The sequence below is a fragment of the Artemia sp. Qi Xiang Cuo genome, unplaced genomic scaffold, assembly GCF_049724085.1.
Source record: "Artemia sp. Qi Xiang Cuo unplaced genomic scaffold, ASM4972408v1 HiC_scaffold_3083, whole genome shotgun sequence".
In the NCBI taxonomy this organism is placed as follows: domain Eukaryota; kingdom Metazoa; phylum Arthropoda; class Branchiopoda; order Anostraca; family Artemiidae; genus Artemia; species Artemia sp. Qi Xiang Cuo.
In genome coordinates, this window is record NW_028300478.1 from 152,024 (window position 1) to 172,801 (window position 20,778).

Below are 20,778 nucleotides of genomic sequence, written 5' to 3' on the forward strand. Positions count from 1 at the left end.
AGATAGCTTGGCACTGGAACATCGTAGAGAGTTGTTCAATAGCTCATGTTAAAGGAAATTAATTGGGCTACAAATCTATAGTAACTAAAATAAATTAGTTCTAATAGACCACGAGGTAAGATATTGCGCAGTTAGGAAGGTTGACCAGTAAATTAGTAAGTCCTGGGATTGGATGGAAAGATTCATTTACCACCCTCGTAACCCCTGTCGCAGCACGCGGCTAGCGGAGTGGGCTGGGACAAAGAGTCCTTTTGAAATCAGTTCTTTTATACAACGTGTAGTGATTACACTAAGCTTTTTTTTACTATGTACTCTTTTAACTTTTCAGCTTAGGTCGAGTCTAAAGAGACAGGTAGAAATCTTATCGGTAAACTTTGGCTTTAAATGTGGCCATAGACTATCCGATCACGTTGGTATATACGGAACCGTTGGAGTAACCGTGGAAATCCCACTAATTTGGGACCAACGAGGGATTTCCCCCTCCAGTAAGTGGCATAGCAACTCTTTGCGCCATTTTGTCTTTAAAAGTGGTGACCCCCGCACATTAAACATCCAATATGTGGTGGCAGCGATTTAGGGTCCTATCAGTAAATCTGATAATAAAAGAATTCCGCGTTTTCGAAGAGACGGGTTAATTTGGCCTAGAAAGTAGCATATTGTGGGTACATATATAAAAAAATCGCAAAGAGAAATTTTTTATTGTATTTGTGCCTAGTCGAATAACAATAAGTAATAAAACTTAAAAATCAATAGATCACGCGAATAATAATTAACTTGTAAAACAAGGGAGGCTGCGCCACTCACGTAGAATCGGCAAATTAAAAGGAAATAATTTTTCACGAAAAAATAAAAAGAGACATTGATAAAAAGATTTTCGTTTGAACGGAAGACGTTAAATAAACCTTGAAATAATGGCGGACAAACGAAGAATTCAGACAAGATGTACCGCGGTAAAACAAAATCAGGATCAGACACACAATTGTATGTGACTCCCGCTGGAAATACTATAAGAAAAGCATCATCAAATAGAACCATATATCACTCAACAGGTGAAATAGACATTTCTGGGACGTGTGAAGAGGAAATCTTCAAAACAAAATCAGTAATAGAGCGATCTCCGGTACGAACCAGAGAAGAAGAGAAAAGTCTAAGACAAATGCAGAAAGAATTACTCGCAGATAGAGAAACCCGAACAAAAGAAACAGTGGTGATAATACAGGGACAAAAATCATTGCATGAAAGAACGGGTATAACAAAGCAAACTCACCCTTCAGAGAAGGTACAAAAAGAAGGAGAGTTGCGGGGAGAAGAAAATATTATACAACGAGCAGACTCAGAAAACGAATTAAGAGAATATAAAGGCAGTGAGATTCAGAGTAGGCCAAGTAGCAGGAGTAGTAGAAGTTCAATTTCCAGCAGGAGCTCACGAAAAAGCACTCAAATACATATGACACAACAACTTTTAAATTTCATAGAGAAAGACAGATTAGCCAGAGTACGAAAAGAGGAGGAAGATAGAAAAGAAAGAGAACGAAAGGAAAAGGCTGATAGGATAGCCAGAGAAAAAAAGGAAGAGGCTGATAGGATAGCCAGAGAAAAAAGGAGGAGGCAGACAGAGAGGAAAGAAAACATATAATGGAAATGATTGCAGGGAGAAATTCCCAAGAGCCTGAGAAATCATCTACAATAGAGGTAGTGCAGGCAATAAACCTTCAACCAATGAAAGAAAATGAAGATGTACATTTATACATATACAATTTTGAAAAAACGGTGGAATTAAGCGGGTTGCCGAGAGAAAATTCGGTGACAAGAATACAGCCCCTCCTTAACTACAAAGCACAAATTGCATATAAAGCATTACCAATGGAGTACTCAAGGGATTTTGAAAAAATAAAGCAAGCCATTTTTGAAAAATTTCAAATCTCCCCCGAGCAATTTCAAAGAAGGTTTAGAAGCGAGAGAAAACAAGACAATGAAACATATAAAGAATTCGGGTACAAATTGAAAGATATGTGTTTAAAATGGCTAGAGTTAGAAAATTATAGAATGTATGAAGACCCGGAAGAGATAAAAAAAAATTGACGGAAGTGGTAAATAAAACAGTAATGGAACAACTTTTAGAAAATACCCACAGAGAATTGAAATTTATTTGAAAGAGAAGAACCCGAATACAAGCAAAGAAATGGTGGAAATGGCAAATAGGTGGACCGAACTAAGAGAAGAAATTTAGGAGATAGACATATTTCAAAACAAAGAGTATAACAAAGATAGGCATTATAACACAGCGCAAGGAGGATTAACTTGCTATAACTGTGGTACCACGGGGCATTTTGCAAGAAAAGGTCCCAATATATATGACCAAAAACCAAATAAAGCGACAGCCTGGGCATGACCCATAATAGGGAAAAAAATTACGCATTTGCAGAGTCGCATGAGATATACGGAAAATTGAACGGGAAATTAGTTGAAATGGCAATTGATTCTTGCAGCGATCAAACTTACGTGCGAACTGACCTAATTAATAGAACAGAGATAGACCATAAAAACAAAATTACAACATTATGTTATTATGGAGACAAGCACCCATGCCCGTCTGCTTGGGTAAGAATAGAAATTGCAAAGAAGGACGGTACGGTCCAGAGAAAACGATAAAAGTAGGCTTAGTACCTACGCTAGCAGTGGATGTTTTAGTGGGAGGAGACTTTGGAGATATCGGAAATCTCCTATCGTTAGAAGTGACTTCATTAACAGAGGAAAAATTACAAAATTACACTACGACGGGAGAATATGCTACTTCATTGACAAGGCGAGAGGTGGACCGGCCCATAAAACAAATTGGGAGGCTGTGCCACCCTGTCGGAAAAACGAAATACTTGATACTCGGGTTCAAAATGTTGATAATCCACAAAAATGGGATGCGGAAGTAAAAAGACCAAAAAATATTGAAAATAATACGCACGAGAATGATTTTTCGGGAAAATTTATAATAAAGATCGAACTCTTCCCTATACTAACTTGCATACGCAACTTCACTATAGTTAAGATTACAGTATTTATATTTTTACATTAAAAGACGATCACTGAAATAACAAACCATTCCATACATTGGACTTAGTTAGCTACTTGTTTGTTTGAGTTTCGTATCTTACTATTTAAAAGAAGAAAAAACCGTAGGCTTTTTCCTGTTTGTATTTATAGTTAAAAAACGAACTCAAGTCCAAATAAACTGAACACTGTGGTTCATTTATATTATCTTCATTATTTTAGCTAGAATGTAAATAAACAAGTTTCTTTTTTAAATTTTAAATTGAAAAGATAGTGATTTTAATTCAACGTATTAAAAGTTCTCCCCGACGGGAAATCGAACCCCCTTCTCCCAGATAACAAGTGGGATTACTTACCATTAGACTATCGAAGACTTTTAAAATAAAAGTTACATATAAGATATGATAATAATTTTTACATAAAGGACCGATATAGCTCATCATAATCCGATACTGGGGTGACAAAAGCTAAAAAATTAAATTCTCTGCGAGTTTTTACCGAAGACATTGTTTTCCGGGTTGCAGCGGTAGCTAGCAACCTAGTAAGAGATGTTACAATAAGGAACGAACTGTAACCCGTAGTAACTGAAGTATTAAATCAAACAGCTCGTGGTTATAATAAAGAGCTGTGTAATGGCACCGCCTTGTCCGAAACCCCTGTATAGGAAACTTTCTGTCCCTTGGCTTGAACAGCAAGGGAAATATATTGGCTTGAAAATCAAGAAAAGTGGCAGCTACTACAACATTCTGTCTAAACGGGATATTTTTTTCTTTTTTTTCTCTTTTCTTTTGTATCCAGAGATAGCTTGGCACTGGAACATCGTAGAGGGTTGTTTAATAGCTCATTTTAAAGGAAATTAATTTGGTTAAAAATCTATAGTAACTAAAATAAATTATTTCTAAAAGAGAATAAATTTTTCCACCAAAAACTGCATTTTCGATGTCTTTTCACACTGCAGTCTTTCAAACATAATCGCATACCAGCGGTAAGATTTGAACCCACGCCTCCGAAGAGACTGGTGGCTAACACCAGTGCCTTGGACCACTCGGCCAGGCTGCCTCTCATAAATAAATATATATATGTGAATTTGGGTTGCAGCAGTAGCTAAAGGAAAAAAAAAGGTAAAGGATGCGGCACTAGACCCTTAAGGTCCAAACCGGCGGTGCTGATCTCCGTTTCGTGGCCCTTCAGCCAGGAAGTGCAATGGGGGGCTGGGGGCCAGCCAACCTATGCTTTCGCAAACCCTTCCTGTTTTACCTTCCCCAGATTTCTCCAGGTACCCATTTAGAGCTGGGTTGACTCTGGCTAAGCTTACAGGGTCACACCACTGACCCGCGTCCCAAACTAAGAAACTGACCACACCAGGGATCGAACCCGAATTCTCGGATTCTCAACCCAGCGCGCGTCCACTTAGCCAGAACTAGGTTGCTAGCAGTAGCTAGCAACCTAGTAAGAGACGCTCAGTCCAATGCTAAGAAATATAAAAACCCAAAACTCCTAAAAATAGAGTCAGATCAAAACAAAAGTATATCATTAGAACTACCTTGTCTGAAACCCTACTAGATAAATAATGAATGGCATCATAGTTTTATATTACAGCTATGACGTGAATAGAAAAACACGAAAATATATTGTTGTTTCTGAAGACGTCATGAAATAATATCATTGCGCCATGACGACAATAAAATCATTACGCCGTGACGTCATAATTACTACTTAAGAACGACAAAGATGTAAATTCTCTCATTCTTGATTAGATAATGGTTAGATCGAAGCAAGCTTTACATTAAAGAACAAACTGTAGCCCATGGTAACTGAAGTATTAAAAGGAATCATTATATAGAGGATGATGAAACACACACTTATATTTAGATAAGATAGTATAACATTCAAGGACGTATCCAAAGGGTTTAGTGGGTTTGAACCCCCTCCCCAAAAATGTTTTTCAGATTATAATAAAAAATATAAAATGAATAAACCAAAATTGAATATAAAAAAATATACAAAAATGAATATGAACAACTTTTTTATGCGTTTTTGAAGTTTTTATAATAAAGAACGAATATTTTACCGATTATCTACTAATAACCATATATTACGTAATAAGTAACATGACGTAATATCTAAAACCTCTTGTGTACTAATAACCATATATGAATTAATGAGCGACGTGGCGTAAAAATTGAAAACAATAATTTTTATTTTATTTTCGTTTTTAGTTCAGAATCGCTATAGTTATAAACTGCAAAAATATTTATGGTGTCTGAACAATAGTTTTAATCTTTTAATTTATACTAGAAAAATACCTGAAAATTTAAAAATTAGTTTAATTTTTTGTTAGGTTTTATACAATAAAGAACGACCTCTTGCCTATACTAATTACAGTAAAGAACGACATGACCATGCTAACTGAAATAATCTATTTTACATTAGAAGACGATCATTAGAATAATAAACCATTGCATACATTCGACTTAGTTAGCTACTTGATTATTTTAGGTTTGTCTCTTACTATTTCAAAGAAATCCGGGTTGCAGCGGTAGCTAGCAACCTAGTAAGAGACGATCACGTCCAATGTTAAGAAATATAAAAACCCATAGTTCCTAAAAAAGGAGTCAGATCAAAACAAAAAGTACACCATTAGAACCGCCTTGTCAGAAACCCCTGTAAATGAAACTTTCTGTCCCTTGGCTTGAACAGCAAGGGAAATATATTGGCTTGAAAATCAAGAAAAGTGGCAGCTATTACAATATTCTGCCTAAGCGGGATATTTTTTTCTTTTTTTCTCTTTTCTTTGTTTCCAGAGATAGCTTGGCACTGGAATCATAGAGAGTTGTATCATCGTATCATCATCGTAGAGAGTTGTTCAATAGCTCATTTTAAAGGAAATTAATTGGGTTAAAAATCTATAGTAACTAAAATAAATTATTTCTAAAAGAGACTAAATTTTTCCACCAAAAACTGCATTCCGGGTTGCAGCGGTAGCTAGCAACCTAGTAAGAGACGATCACGTCCAATGTTAAGAAATATAAAAACCCATTGTTCCTAACAGAGGAGTCAGATCAAAACAAAAAGAACACCATTAGAACCGCCTTGTCCGAAACCCCTGTATAGGAAACTTTCTGTCCCTTGGCTTGAACAGCAAGGGAAATATATTGGCTTGAAAATCAAGAAAATTGACTTTAACCACGTTATTCTCCCAAAACGGGATATTTTTTTCTTTTTTTCTTTTTTTTTCTTTTTCCACAGATAGCTTGGCACTGGAACATCGTAGAGGGTTGTTCAATAGCTCATTTTAAAGGAAATTAATTGGGTTAAAAAATCTATAGTAACTAAAATAAATTATTTCTAAAAGAGAATAAATTTTTCCACCAAAAACTGCATTTTTGATGTCTTTTCACACTGCAGTCTTTCAAACATAATCGTATACCCGCGGTAAGATTTGAACCCACGCCTCCGAAGAGACTGGTGGCTAACACCAGTGTCTTGGACCACTCGGCCAGGCTGCCTCTCATAAATAAATATATATGTGAATTTGGGTTGCAGCATTTTTTATCCGGGTTGCAGCGGTAGCTAGCAACCTAGTAAGAGACGATCACGTCCAATGTTAAGAAATATAAAAACCCCTAACTCCTAAAAACAGAGTCAGATCAAAACAAAAAGTACATCATTAGAACCGCCTTGCCCGAAACCCCTATAAAGGAAACTTACCGCCCTGCGGCTTGAATAACAAAGAAAATATATTGGCTTGATAATCAAGAAAATTGACTTTAACCACGTTATTCTCCACAAACGGGATATTTTTTTCTTTCTTTCTTTTCCACAGATAGCTTGGCACTGGAACATTGTAGAGAGTTGTTCAATGGCTCATTTTAAAGGAAATCTCTATATCTAGCGCTATTTGTACTTTATTTTTTTTTAATTAATTTTTTTTTACAAAAAACTTAATTTTTTATATACAATATTAATCAATGACGTCATAGTCTTTGGATGTAGTTAGTACATAAAGTCTGGATCATCGAATTAAAGCTGAAACTAAGTAAAGAACAATTATGCCTCCATATATTCACAGTGATCTATAAAATTTCCCATTACATCTATAAACTGTTCCACAGTTGCCGGTTCATACCTTGGAAGCTTTTCACTAAGCATGCAACATTTCTTTTGGATATTACTATGAAGTTTTGCGAAAGCATCTCTAGCTGACTTTTCAACAAAATCCATTCTTTCAGAGATAATTTTAATCTTTAATTTTGAATATTTTTCGTAATCCCGGTAAAAAATTCGTAAAATTTTTCTAAATTTACTAAGATCAGCCAGCATTGTTGCCATGTTTTTGGACTTCTGAATATAATTTTTAATTTTGCCCTTATGCGTTCTTTGCAGCTTGTGTAAACTGCAAAATATCCATGGTAGCCGAGCAATAGTTTGAATATTTCAATTCAAGCTAGAAAAATACCTGAAAATGTTAAAATTAGTTTTATTTTTAGTTAGGTTCTAACTACCCGATGTGGAATTTACCATGTATTTTCAGACCAAAAAATTCAATTTTTTAATATATTTCATTTTTCAGTTTAGAATCGGTAAAGTTATTATGTAAACTGCAAAAATATTTATGATATATGAGCAATAATTTTAATCTTTTAATTCAAACTAACAAAATACCTGAAAATTTAAAAATTAGTTTTATTTTTTGTTAGGTTATGGGTACATGATACGAGTCTTAAAAAGTTTCAATTAGATAAGAATATTATTTCTTGTTTTGTAATAAGATGCGTTCTAATAGAGTTATACGTAATTTAAAAAAATATTACTATACAAAAAACAGAGACAACATCTTGAAAAGAGAAAAGCAAAGGTATTCAACCGACAAGGCGTATCGAGATGCGAAAATTGAGAGAGCCAAACAAAACAGCAAGGAGTGTTATGTTAATGATGAGGATTATAGACATGCAAAAATTGAGACAGCCAAACAAAAGAGCAAGGAACGGTATGATAACGATAAAGATTACCGAAACAAACATAAGAAAAAAGTTGCTACCAGAATAATGGGTAGATACTGGGGTGACAAAAGCTATAATGAAAAAATTAAATTCTCTGCGAGGTTGTACCGAAGAACGCATGAGGACAAAGGGAAAAATTACATTCAGAAATACAAGAAGATGGCAAAAATGAAGGCTGATCTTTGTAAATTGAGAAACATTTTACGCATGTTTTATCGGGATCATGAAAAGTATTTAAAATTACAGATTAAAATTCTCTTTGAAAGAGCGGATGCTGTTGAAAAGTCGGCTAGAAATTCTTTGGCAAAGCTTCATAGTAATATCCAAAAGAAATGTTGTCAGTTTAACGAAAAGCTTCCAAGGTATGGATTGGCAACTGCGGAACAGTTTATAGATGCAATGGAAAATGTTCGACAACACAGTGAATATACGGAGGCGTACTTCTTAGAAAATTCGTATATTAATTTTGGAAGGAGCAATTGCAGTTTATGTAGCAGCAATAAAAATATATATACAAGTATACCTATCAACAGCGAAGGAAAAGCAATGTTTTTCAATTATGGCGAAAACGAGCCTGTTAGGGTTATTAGTAAATGTGTTTGTAAGACTAATGATTTAGAACAAATTCCTGGAACACCGACTCAATAAAAAAGCCTTTCTAACTGTGTTTTAAACAGTTCGTTTAGTTCTACTGAATATTTGGCAAAAAATTCTCTGTGTAGTAGAACAAACTGTCCTGAAAAGTACGAGACAACTATTGAAAAATGCTCTAGAACTAGATCTGACAAGGAAATTATGATGGCTGAAGTCACCTATAACAATCTGAGTAAACATTCAAAACCAAAAATTGGGCAGCAGGTTACTTGGCAATGTCACCCTGATATCTGCAAGCTGTATCCGACGGATATTGAATTATGTCAAATTCTTTTTGATATCCTTGAAAATAATATAGCATTAAAATTTTCAACTGACAAAGCGGTTAATTTCTACCTTGGCGGCTTGGATTATTGTGAAGTCAATTATAGGGACACAAGAAAGCATGGGCATTCGTTATACTGTAGCCCAAATGAGGGATGTCAGAGCTATTTGCGTTCTCTAAGGGCACTAGCTCCACATTTTCCTGTCTTGAACTGTTTCATTAATAGCGTATATAAGGCAGTATCAAAATGTAAGATTATACAACATATTAATCTACTAAAAGTCGAGGGTTCGTACAAGGAACTAAGTCATTACATAGAAGAAGTGTCAAGTAGACTGTGTCGTAATAATAGTCAAGACTTCATTTACGGTGATAGCAATATTAGAGTTTTTGTGGATGAAAATACAATAATAAAATTATTTGGTGAGAGCCTTGATAAGGTAGCTAACAACAGGGATGTATACCCCACAATGCATTGTGACAGTTGTGAGCAGATAAAGACAAAATACCAATTGAAGAGTCTAAGATCCCTTTGAAATAGGAAAGGTTTTGATGTAATGATGGCCACGATTTTAGAACACCTACAACAGGACATACCCAAAGATGACAGAGAACAACTAATTCAATGTACAGGTTGGAAAGAGGATGTCATAGATTCATTCTTTGTCTGTGATTACTGTGCTGGGATCCGGGTTGCAGCGGTAGCTAGCAACCTAGTCCGGGTTGCAGCGGTAGCTAGCAACCTAGTAAGAGACGATCACGTCCAATGTTAAGAAATATAAAAACCCATAGTTCTTAAAAAAAGAGTCAGATCAAAACAAAAAGTACACCATTAGAACCGCCTTGTCCGAAACCCCTGCATAGTAAAATTTCTGTCCCTTGGCTTGAACAGCAAGGGAAATATATTGGCTTGAAAATCAAGAAAAGTGGCAGCTACTACAACATTCTGCCTAAACGGGATATTTTTTCTTTTTTTCTTTTTTTTCTTTTGTATCCAGAGATAGCTTGGCACTGGAACATCGTAGAGGGTTGTTCAATAGCTCATTTTAAAGGAAATTAATTGGGTTAAAAATCTATAGTAACTAAAATAAATTATTTCTAAAAGAGAATAAATTTTTCCACCAAAAACTGCATTTTGATGTCTTTTCACACTGCAGTCTTTCAAACATAATCGTATACCAGCGGTAAGAATTGAACCCACGCCTCTGAAGAGACTGGTGGCTAACACCAGTGCCTTGGACCACTCGGCCAGGCTGCCTCTCATAAATAAATATATGTGAATTTGGGTTGCAGCAGTAGCTAGCAACCTAGTAAGAGACGATCAGTCCAATGCTAAGAAATATAAAAACCCAAAACTCCTAAAAATAGAGTCAGATCAAAACAAAAGTACATCATTAGAAATACCTTGTCTGAAACCCTACTAGATAAATAATGAACGTCATCATAGTTTTATATTAGAGTTATGACGTGAATAGAGTGACGTCATAATTAGTATATAAGGAAAGTCAAAACTGAAAATTCTCTCATTCTTGATTAGAATAATGGTTAGATCAAAGCAGGCTATACGCAAGTTGAAGAAAGAGTACTACACAAACAACAGAGATAGTAACTTGAAAAGAAAAAAGCAAAGGTATTCAACCGACCAGGCGTATCGAGAAGTAATAATTGAGAGAGCAAAAGAAAACAGCAAGATGTGTTATCACAATGATGAAGATTATAGACATGCAAAAATTAAGACAGCCAAACAAAAGATCAAGGAACGGTATGGTAATGATGAACATTACAGAGAAGCAAGAATTGAGCAGGCTAAACAAAAGATCAAGGAGCGTTATCACAATGATAAACTTTATAGAGAAGCAACAATTGAGCAGGCTAGACAAAAGAGCAGGGAACGTTATCACAATGATGAAGATTATAGACATGCAAAAATTGAGACAGCCAAACAAAAGATCAAGGAACGGTATGGTAATGATGAACATTACAGAGAAGCAAGAATTGAGCAGGCTAGACAAAAGAGCAGGGAACGAATGATAATGATGAAGATTACCGAAACAAACATAAGAAAAAAGTTGCTACCAGAATAATGGGTAGATACTGGGGTGACAAAAGCTATATCCGGGTTGCAGCGGTAGCTAGCAACCTAGTAAGAGACGATCACGTCCAATGTTAAGAAATATAAAAGCCCATAGTTCCTAACAAAGGAGTCAGATCAAAACAAAAAGTACACCATTAGAACCGCCTTGTCCGAAACCCCTGTATAGGAAACTTTCTGTCCCTTGGCTTGAACAGCAAGGGAAATATATTGTCTTGAAAATCAAAAAAATTGACTTGAACCACGTTATTCTCCACAAACGGGATATTTTTTTCTTTTTTTCTTTTTTTCTTTTTTTGTATCCAGAGATAGCTTGGCACTGGAACATCGTAGAGGGTTGTTCAATAGCTCATTTTAAAGGAAATTAATTGGGTTAAAAATCTATAGTAACTAAAATTAATTATTTCTAAAAGAGAATAAATTTTTCCACCAAAAACTGCATTTTTGATGTCTTTTCACACTGCAGTCTTTCAAACATAATCGTATACCAGCGGTAAGATTTGAACCCACGCCTCCGAAGAGACTGGTGGGTAACACGAGTGCCTTGGACCACTCCAAAAACTGCATTTTGATGTCTTTTCACACTGCAGTCTTTCAAACATAATCGTATACCAGCGGTAAGAATTGAACCCACGCCTCTGAAGAGACTGGTGGCTAACACCAGTGCCTTGGACCACTCGGCCAGGCTGCCTCTCATAAATAAATATATATGTGAATTTGGGTTGCAGCAGTAGCTAGCAACCTAGTAATAGACGATCAGTCCAATGCTAAGAAATATAAAAACCCAAAACTCCTAAAAATAGAGTCAGATCAAAACAAAAGTACATCATTAGAAATACCTTGTCTGAAACCCTACTAGATAAATAATGAACGTCATCATAGTTTTATATTAGAGCTATGACGTGAATAGAGTGACGTCATAATTAGTATATAAGGAAAGTCAAAACTGAAAAATTCTCTCATTCTTGATTAGAATAATGGTTAGATCAAAGCAGGCTATACGCAAGTTGAAGAAAGAGTACTACACAAACAACAGAGATAGTAACTTGAAAAGAAAAAAGCAAAGGTATTCAACCGACCAGGTGTATCGAAAAGTAATAATTGAGAGAGCAAAACAAAGGTATTCAACCGACCAGGCGTATCGCGAAGTAATAATTGAGAGAGCAAAAGAAAACAGCAAGATGTGTTATCACAATGATGAAGATTATAGACATGCAAAAATTGAGACAGCCAAACAAAAAGTTTTCCAGTTTAATTATTTTTCTTTCTTTTCCACAGATAGCTTGGCACTGGAACACGTAGAGAGTTTTTCAATAGCTCATTTTAAAGTAAATTAATTCGGTTAAAAATCATTAGTAACTAAAATAAATTTTACAGTAAAGAACGGAATTTCAACCCCTAGTAACTAAAATAAATTATAATTTCATGTTATTACAATAAAGAACGACACCTAGCCCATGTTAACTGAAACATAAATAGGGATTACGTAATTTTCATTTAAAATAAAGAACAACCTCTTGCCTATACTAAAGTTTATACGCCACTTAATTATAGTATAGGTTAGTCATTCATCAGATAGCTTGGCACTGGAACACAGTAGAGAGTTGTTCAATGGCTCATTTTAAAGAAAATTAAGGGGGTTAAAAACTTCTTGTAATTAAAATAAATTATTTTTATTACATTAAGAAATTTTAATTTTGTTTCTTATCTCGGGTTGCAGCGGTAGCTAGCAACCTAGTAAGAGACGATCACGTCCAATGTTAAGAAATATAAAAACCCATAGCTCCTAAAAAGGAGTCAGATCAAAACAATAGTACACCATTAGAACCGCCTTATCCGAAACCCCTGTGTAGTAAACTTTCTGTCCCTTGGCTTCAACAGCAAGGGAAATATATTGGCTTGAAAATCAAGAAAAGTGGTAGCTACTACAACATTCTGCCTAAACAGGATACTTTTTTTCTTTCTTTCTTAGTTAGTTAGCTACTTGATTGTTTGAGGTTCGTTTCTTACTATTTCAAAGAAGAAAAAGCCGTAGGCTTTTTCCTGTTTGTAATCAGTTTATTATCCGGGTAGCAGCTAGCAACTTACATAAAGGACCGATATAGTTCATCATAAATGGTATTTGTCATCCGGGTTGCAGCGGTAGCTAGCAACCTAGTAAGAGACGATCACCTCCAATGTCAAGAAATATAAAACCCCCCAACTCCTAAAAAAAGAGTCAGATCAAAACAAAAAGTACACCATTAGAACCGCCTTGTCCGAATCCTCTATAAAGGAAACTTACCGCCCTTTGGCTTGAATAACAAAGAAAATATATTGGCTTGAAAATCAAGAAAATTGACTTTTACCACGTTATTCTCCACAAACGAGATATTTTTTTCTTTCCGCTTTTTTTTCTGCTCAGCTAGCTGGGCACTGGAAAATCATAGAGAGCTGTATAATAGCTCATTTTAAAGGAAATTGCAACATCTAGTCACTTTTGTATTTAAAAATAAAATACTTTTTAAAGTAGAATCAATTTTGTCAAAAAAATTGCATTTTTGATGTATTTTCATACTGCAGTCTTTTCAAAGATATTTGAATTTTGAAGCAATAAAACAGTCCATGTAATGAACTCTATAGTAATAATAGCTACTTGTCTCAATAGTAACCGAAACTCCTGGAACCAAAATTTTCTTTTTTGGCTTAATCGCTAAAATTATTATGTAAACTGCAAAAAGATTTATGATACCTAATCAGTAATAGTAATTTTTTAATTTAAACAACAAAAATACATGAAAATTCTAAAATTAGTTTTACTTTTTGTCTCCTGGAAGAAATTTTTTTTTCATCTCAGTTCAAATTTATTATTGTATCCTGGAACCAAGCTTTTTTTGGTTTGTAACCCGTAAAGTACATATCTCCATATTATTGTCTCATAATTGCAATTATTTTAGTTTTCAGTCCAGAATCACTAAACTTATTATGTAAACTGCAAAAATATTTATGGTGTCTAACCAATAATACTAATTTTGTAATTCAAACAAGATAAATACCTGAAAATTTTAAAATTAGTTTTGTTTTATGCTAGTTTTTAGATACTCGACACGGGATTTTGTGTGCTTAATAATTTTAAAACTTGAAAAAATATGATCTCAATCGATTTTAAATAAATAAATAATAAAAAAAAAAAATATAAAAATATAAAAATACAAATTTATAATAATAGAAAAATTTAATACACAAAAAATAAAGATAACATCCTGAAATATCAGAAAAGTTTATTTAAAATAGATAAAAATGCCACCAAACGCAATAAAGCTCGAGCACGCGTAAGGATTGCTACTAAGATGTCTTGTGATCCAGGATTTAAGAAAATGAAATATGACAGAGCAAAACAGAGGTATCTTACGGATCAGGGGTATCGAGAAGGGAAAATTGAGACAGCGAAACAAAAGAGCAAGGAAAGGTATGATAACGATATAGATTACCGAAACAAACATAAGAAAAAAGTTGCTACCAGAATAATGGGTAGATACTGGGGTGACAAAAGCTATAATGAAAAAATTAAATTCTCTGCGAGGTTGTACCGAAGAACGCATAAGGACAAAGGGAAAAATTACATTCAGAAATACAAGAAGATGGCAAAAATGCAGGCTGATCTTTGTAAATTGAGAAACATTTTACGCATGTTTTATCGGGATCACGAAAAGTATTCGAAATTACAGATTAAAATTCTCTTTGAAAGAGCGGATGCTGTTGAAAAGTCGGCTAGAAATGCTTTGGCAAAGCTTCATAGCAATATCCAAAAGAAATGTTGTTAGTTTAACGAAAAGCTTCCAAGGTATGGATTGGCAACTGCGGAACAGTTTATAGATGCAATGGAAAATGTTCGATTATAATAAGGAACGACCTCTTGCCTATACTAAATATTATACGCCGCTTAATCATAGTATAGGCTAGTAATTCCCCAGCCAGGTTGCAGCGGTAGCTAGTAACCTACTAAGAGACGATCACGTCCAACGTTAAAAAATATAAAAAGCCATAGCTCCTAAAAAAGGAATAAGATCAAAACAAAAAGTACACTATTAGAGCCGCCTTGTCCAAGACCCTTATTTAGGAAACTTTCCATCCTTTGGCTTAAACAGCAAAGGAAGTCCGGGTTGCAGTGGTATTACATTAAAAGACGATCAATGGAATAACTAAAATTTGCATACATTGGAATTAGTTAGCTACTTGATTGCTTAAGGTTCGTCTCTTACTATTTCAAAGAAGAAAAAGCTGTAGGCTTTTTCCTGTTTGTAATCAGTTTATTATCCGGGTAGCAGCGGTAGCTAGCAACTTACATAAAGGACCAATATAGTACATCATAAATGGTATTTGTCAATTATGTTTTCTTATATAATCCAGGCTGCGGCGGTAGCTAGTAACCTAGTAAGAGACGATCATGCCTCAAAGTAAAAACTAAAGTAACCCATAACTCCTGAGAAAAGATTCAGATTAAAATCCTTATCCGGGTTGCAGCGGTAGCTAGCAACCTAGTAAGAGACGATTATAATAATTATAATAAAGAACGACCTCTTACCTATGCTAAATATTATACGCCACTTAATTATAGTATAGGTTATCTGAGTTGCTACAGTAAAGAACGATCTCTCATCCATAGTAACTAATAAATGGTGGTTCCAGGGGTAGTACACTTGAGGTTCGTCTCTTACTATTTAAAAGAAGAAAAAGCCGTAGGCTTTTTCCTGTTTGTAATGATATAACATAAAAGAAAACCCAAGTGGTAACTGATTACAGTAAAGAACAATCTTTCGCTCATAGTAACTGATTTGTCAATTATTACGATAAAAGACGATCATTGGAATAACAAACAATTGCATACAATGGAATTAGCTGGCTACTTGATTTTTTGAGACTCGTCTTTCCGGGTTGCAGCGGTAGCTAGCAACCTAGTAAGAGACGATCACGTCCAATGTTAAGAAATATAAAAACCCATAGTTCCTAACAGAGGAGTCAGATCAAAACAAAAGTACACCATTAGAACCGCCTTGTCCGAAACCCCTGTATAGGAAACTTTCTGTCCCTTGGTTTGAACAGCAAGGGAAATATATTGGCTTGAAAATCAAGAAAAGTGGCAGCTACTACAACATTCTGCCTAAACGGGATATTTTTTTCTTTTTTTCTCTTTTCTTTCTTTTCCACAGATAGCTTGGCGCTGGAACATCGTAGAGGGTTGTTCAATAGCTCATTTTAAAGGAAATCAATTGGGTTAAAAATCCATAGTAACTGAAATAAATTATTTCTAAGAGAGAATACATTTTTCAACCAAAAACTGCATTTTTGATATCTTTTCACACTGCAGTCCTTCAAACATAATCGCATACCAGCAGTAAGATTTGAACCCAAGCCTCAGAAGAGACTGGTGGCTAACACCAGTGCCTTGGACCACAAGGCCAGGCTGCCTCTTATAATTTGGGTTGCAGCAGTAGCTAGCAACCTAGTAAGAGACGATCAGTTCCATGCTAAGAAATATAAAAACCCACAACTCCTAAAAATAGAGTCAGATCAAAACAAAAGTAAATCATTAGAACTACCTTGTCTGAAACCCTACTAGATAAATAATGAATGTCGTCATAGTTACAATAAAGAACGACACCTTACCCATGTTAACTGAAACATAAATAGGGATTATGTAATTTCCAATAGTATCATGGCTGTAGAGATGGCTGAAACCTAGTTACAATAAAAAACGATCATTGGAATAACAAAAAAATGCATACCTTTGGAATTAGCTAGCTACTTGATTATTTGAGACTCTTCTCTTATCCGGGTTGCAGCAGTAGCTAGCAACCTAGTAAGAGACGATCACGTTCAATGTTAAGTAATATAAAAACCATAATTCCTAAAAAAAGAGTCAGATCAAAACAAAAAGTACACCATTAGAATCGCCTTGTCCGAAATTCCTATAAGGGAAACTTACAGCCCTTTGGCTTGAATAACAAAGAAAATATATTGGCTTTAAAATCAAGAAAATTGACTTTAACCACGTTATTCTCCTCAAAGGGGATATTTTTTTCTTTCTTCTTCTTTTCCACAGATAGCTTGGCACTGGAACATCGTAGAGAGTTGTTCAATGGCTCATTTTAAAGAAAATTAATGGCGTTAAAAACTTTTTATACTTAAAACAATGTGTTTTTAAAATATCCGGGTTGCAGCGGTAGCTAGCATCCTAGTAAGAGACAATCACGTCCAATGTTAAGAAATATAATAACCCCTAGCTCCTAAAAATAGATTCAGATCAAAATAAAAAGTACACCATTAGAACTGCCTTGTACGAAACCCCTATAAAGGAAACTTACCGCCCTGCGGCTTGAATAACATTATAATAAAGATCGAACTCTTCCCTATACTAACTTGCATACGCAACTTCACTATAGTTAAGATTACAGTATTTATATTATACATCATTATAAATTATAAAAGGTTCAAATGTTCGAAGATTATAGAGTTAAAAATTTTCCCACAACGGGAATCGAACCCGAGCTTGTTAAGTGAAAGTTAACTATCCTAGCCACTAGACCATATGGAACCATAAAAAAGTATGATTTAAGAGCCATATGCATATTATTATTTCACCATACCAATTATAATAAGGCCAAAACAAAATTGTCGACTTGCAACCTTACTTTTGACACATTAGTTAAATCTTCATCAGGCTTAAAAATGTTTTGCTAGTTTTACATGAAAGATCCGGGCTGCAGCGGTAGCTAGCAACCTAGTAAGAGACGTCACGTCCAATGTTAAGAAATATAAAAACCCTTAACTCCTAAAAACAGAGTCAGATCAAAACAAAAAGTACACCATTAGAACCGCCTTGTCCGAAACCCCTATAAAGGAAACTTACCGCCCTGCGGCTTGAATAACAATTACATTAAAGGACGATCATTGAAATAACATTATCCGGGTTGGAGCTTATAATAAATATCGAACTCTTCCCTATACTAACTTGCAATCGCAACTTCACTATAGTTAAGATTACAGTATTTATATTTTTACATTAAAAGACGAGCACTGAAATAACAAACCATTCCATACATTGGACTTAGTTAGCTACTTAATTGTTTGAGTTTCGTCTCTTACTATTTAAAAGAAGAAAAAGCCGTAAGCTTTTTCCTGTTTGTATTTATAGTTAAGTTCAAAGAAACTGAACACTGTGGTTCATTCATATTATCTTCATTATTTTAGCTAGAATGTAAATAAACAAGTTTCTTTTTTAAATTTTAAATTGAAAAGATAGTGCTTTTAATTCAACATATTAAAAGTTCTCCCCGACGGCGAATCGAATTACAATAAGGACCGAAGTCTATCTCATAGGACCTGATTCAACAGGGAAAAATAAAATAGGTATGTGGTATATGCGACGTCATACGAGGTTACATTTGATTTTAAATAAATCCGAACAGCTAAAGCAAAAAGCCTGAAAAATGCTCGAGGAAATGAAATTTTCTGACGAATTATATTAAAGAGTGGGCTATAGCCAAATATAATTAAAAAAACGAACTGTAGCCTATAGTAACCGAAGTAATAAAAAAATCAATATATTATACTAAAGAACAATCTCTTGCCCTTTGTAAATGATAAATTTTCTAGTGAAGTTAGGGAAGAACGAACTACAGCCCATACTAATTAATTTACTTTTGAAAAGAAGGAATTACGGCAGGAACCTACATGGTAGTATAAGTAAGCTACATGTTTTAAAAAATCTCCATCAGACAAAGAACAGATCAGATCAGACCGATAACAGATCAGATCAGACCGAGAAAAGATCAGATACGACCGAAGACAAATCAAATCAGACCGAAAACAGATCATATTATACCGATAAAAGATAAGATAAGACCAATATAAAATATCAGATCAGACTGAGAATAGATCAGATAAGACCGAGAACAGAACGAATCATACCAAGAACAGATCCCTTTAGACCGAGAACAGATCAGATCAGACCGAGAACAGATCAGATCAGACTGAGAACTGATCAGATCAGACCGAGAACAGATCAGATAAGACCGATAACAGAACAAATCAAACCAGATCAGACCGAGAACAGATCAGATCCGATCGAGAACAGATCATATCAGACCGGGAACAGATCATATAAGATTACAAAAAATATCAGTATAGCGGGAAGATAGATATTAAATATAGCCTTGTTGTTGGCTTTAACATGGAGATAGTAACCCTGCAAATTTAAAAAGTCTGAGATTAGGTTTGACTGAATACAGATTACTAAACCGCATGAAAAATAACCAAAATTGTTTGTTTGCTTCACAGGCATAAGGTATTCACTATGATAAGGTGGTAGATTCAACAAGCTTATGTCCCGCTCCATAGTAAATGTTCTTGCAGGCATATTATTACGTACCCACGAAGAAAATCAAGGACTAAAGTGAATCAGTTTGTAAGGTTTCCATTGATATTCCAAGATATCACAATATGAGATGCAGGGAGTTTCTCGGTCATGACCTATTAGAGGTTGGCTTTTGCTTAGTGACAGTTTGCACTGTTGCATTTGTGGCCGTTTTTCTTACATACTGCACAAAACATTGCACTTGGCATGGATTGGGTTTACTAGACGTGAGTTCAGTTGCTGCACAGTGACCACGAATCGTAATGTTATTACAATTGGCCACGAGATGGCTGCTAGCGTGACAAGAGAAGCATCTTCTTGGAAAGAACTTGTATTTATCAACAGGAAGTACTTCGTAATAAATTTTGGCTCCGTGTTTGAGGAAGCACTCTAAGTCAACGAGGTTATTGAAATAAACTTTGTAAGAACGTTAGCTTCTGATAGTAACTGCTTTGCCAGGTCTGAGAATAAGTGGTAATACATCTTTTTCCTCTATTCTGATTAGAATTTCCTTCACTACCCCAACACAGTTCGGAGCCCATTGCTTTCGCGTTTCACATTTCTTACAAACCTGCTCGTAGACTGGAACTGATCGTTTGACGTTTCTTTCGCTGTAATTATGCCTTTTTTACTAAAGAAGCTTGCTGCTTTACCTTTTAACTTAATCGTCACACCCTCTGTCATTGACCTACAATTTAGGCCAAGAACAAGGCTTAACATTTATCCTGTCGTAGCAACAAAACTCGACTAACTGTTTTTATCACCTTACGATCAAAAAATCCCAAATCACTGTTAAGATCAGTCCAATATCCAAGCCAAAATTTCATTCATTTCACTTAGTAAAATAAGCTCATAAAAAGCTTGCCAAAAGAGCTTCTTAATATCTAGAAAAACCTATATTTTGTTTATCCTTACTGAATGAAAGCGGGTTTTAATAAAGCAAAATTATTTTGTTTTAGTAAAGCTTTAGACAATGTGGCAAAATCTAATATAGTTTAAATCGTTAAAAACAAATCAATATAAAAGTTGGCTGTGCTAAAACCATCAGTATAATTACTTATGGCTAAAATAGGAATGACTTTATCCGGGTTGCAGGAGTAGCTAGCTACCTAGTAAGAGACGATCACTTCCCATACTAAGAAACACAGTAGCCCATAACTCCTAAAAGCAAAGTCAGATCGAAACACAAAGGGCAATGAAAAGTTGCTTGAACTACGATATTCTGCATCGAAGGCATCTTTTTTTCTTTTTTTCCTCCGCAGCTAGCGGGGCATTAGAATATCATAGAGAGCTGTTTAATAGCTGTTTTTAAAGAAAATTTATG

At 34.9% G+C, this 20,778-nt stretch overlaps 1 protein-coding gene across 1 annotated transcript in view; it reads right to left on the reverse strand.

The window, feature by feature from the left end:
• The window catches only part of fd102C (forkhead domain 102C), a 73,931-nt gene extending 53,757 nt beyond the window's left edge, over window positions 1–20,174 (reverse strand). Inside the window, exon 1 of the mRNA XM_089107662.1 lies at window positions 20,026–20,174. Coding sequence (XP_088963788.1) covers window positions 20,026–20,174 — 149 coding nt within the window. The remainder of the gene's footprint in view (window positions 1–20,025) is intronic.
• Between the last annotated feature and the right edge of the window lie 604 nt (window positions 20,175–20,778).